General features: G+C 24.0%; 1 protein-coding gene across 1 annotated transcript; it reads right to left on the bottom strand.

Annotated features, from left to right (window-relative positions):
- Positions 1 to 888: 888 nt before the first annotated feature.
- EHI_157460 (uncharacterized protein) lies at positions 889 to 1,230 on the bottom strand (the record flags this gene model as incomplete). The annotated part of the gene is made up of 1 exon (XM_001914251.1): positions 889 to 1,230. The coding sequence occupies one exon, from the start codon at positions 1,228 to 1,230 to the stop codon at positions 889 to 891; it is 342 nt and encodes a 113-aa protein (XP_001914286.1).
- Positions 1,231 to 2,011: the final 781 nt, after the last annotated feature.

Raw genomic sequence — 2,011 nt, 5'->3', positions numbered from 1 at the left:
TGTGTACACAAAATAAAATAACATTCCCACAACAAGGAGGTAATGGTACTCCTCAGACTAATATCCAAAATAATACACCACTTGGAATTGCAATAAAATCTGCAAACCTTACGCCAGAACAATTAGATAAATTACATGAATCATTTAATAATTTTGTTGATGCACAATCATTAACATATGAAATTGAATCATTTAAGAAACAATTAAATGTATTGGAAAAAGTTCAAGAATTATCAAATGATTTTATCAACTTACTCAAACTTAAAATAGAATTGCAAAGAGAATGTCCATTTGATGAGATTGATAATAATGAATATTTAGGAATTATTGTTACCGAAGATAATGCATACGTTGTTAATCCAGGAACTAGTTTTGAACGTAAAGCTCATCATAAAATATATGAAATAGAGAAAGTACTAAATTATAATGAAGGAAATGAAGAATATTGATCAAAACAATAATTTGATTTTATTTTAATGTTTTTAATGTTTATATTTTCTATAAATTGAAATAAATGACGATGAAATATAATTATAACATCATTTTCACACATTTTGTATTATTTATTTTGAATATATGGTTAATCAAAATTATGTTTTATTCCTTTTTATTTCATTTTAAACAAATATAACAAATGAAATATGAAAATATTATTTCTATCATACAAATTGTCATTCAGTTAAGTTTTTTATTTATTTGTTCTTTATTTCATCATTTATTTATCGTTATTTTATTAAACTAAAAATACATTTTAAATTATTCTTTCTTCAATTAAAGAATTAATGCGATTATTCCAATACTAACCATGCTTACCTTTATTATGCTTATTGGTATTCCATCTGAACAAACATCTTCAATACATTTGTTGTTGATATAATCAAACATGTATCATTCATCACAATAAGCTAGTACACATTTTGAACTCCATTCTCCATTATCTCCACATTCATATCCTCCACATCCATGTTCAATATTAATTTCTTTATCACATTTACTATCTCTTTTAACTAATCTTTTATTCTTTGGATTACATTTTGTTTTATATTTCTCTATTATTTTATTTGTTTCTTCTTCAAATTCTTTTATCTTATAATTTGAAAATTGATAAATATTCACTCTTTCATCAATCATATCAGTTAAAAATTCTCTAGGAATTGTTTCATTATATTCATAATTATATCTGTATCTTTCTCCAACACTTATTCTAAGATTATATCCATATACTCCCATCCATATATGAGGGAGTAAAGGAACAGATTCAATAACAGCTGTTGGTGACAATCCTACTTCAAATTCTTCATCTTTACCATATGGATCTCCATCAAATCAAACAAGAATAGCTCCTCCTCATTCTTTTAATCTTTTTGTTACCAATGAACATGCTGAATAACAATATAAATATGTATAAACTACTATTTCTGTTGGTTTTCTTGGATATTTCATTATTTTCTTTTTTTGGAAACAATTCAATTGATGGTTGTATAATTTTATGTTTAACATCATTATATTTAATAATATTTGGTTTTGCATACCATTTTCTCTGTCTTCTAATACATTATTTATAAAATAAAAATGCATCATCATCTTTAGTGCTTCTACACATACAACATTATATTTCTATTCATTCATCACAATAACTTCATCTTTTCTCACTAGTTTTTGAACCAACAAAATATTCTATATAACCTTTTTAATATTGAAGCTGTATTATAAGATTCCCTTGATGATGAAAGTAAATTTATATCATAGTATGGTGCTAGTGATTTTTAAATCCATATTCCTAATTCTTCACTTCAATCATTATTCTATGGAAGAATAATTTAAATTGGATATTCCTTTGAATCAAATAATTCTAACCATTTTTGAATTAAGTATAAGTCATTATCAATACCATATCCATTAATAACAAGAGTATTATTATATACTTTACAATAAATATTATCATCTTTATCACCATATTCACTTCTCTTACTATGTTATTTGTGTAATTTTCTTTTGTTGATAGAAAGAT

Source organism: Entamoeba histolytica, genomic scaffold, assembly GCF_000208925.1.
Source record: "Entamoeba histolytica HM-1:IMSS scf_1104750518659 genomic scaffold, whole genome shotgun sequence".
Lineage (NCBI taxonomy): Eukaryota > Evosea > Mastigamoebida > Endamoebidae > Entamoeba > Entamoeba histolytica.
The sequence above is the reverse complement of the archived record's forward strand: the minus strand, read 5'-3'. Positions and strand labels throughout refer to the sequence as shown.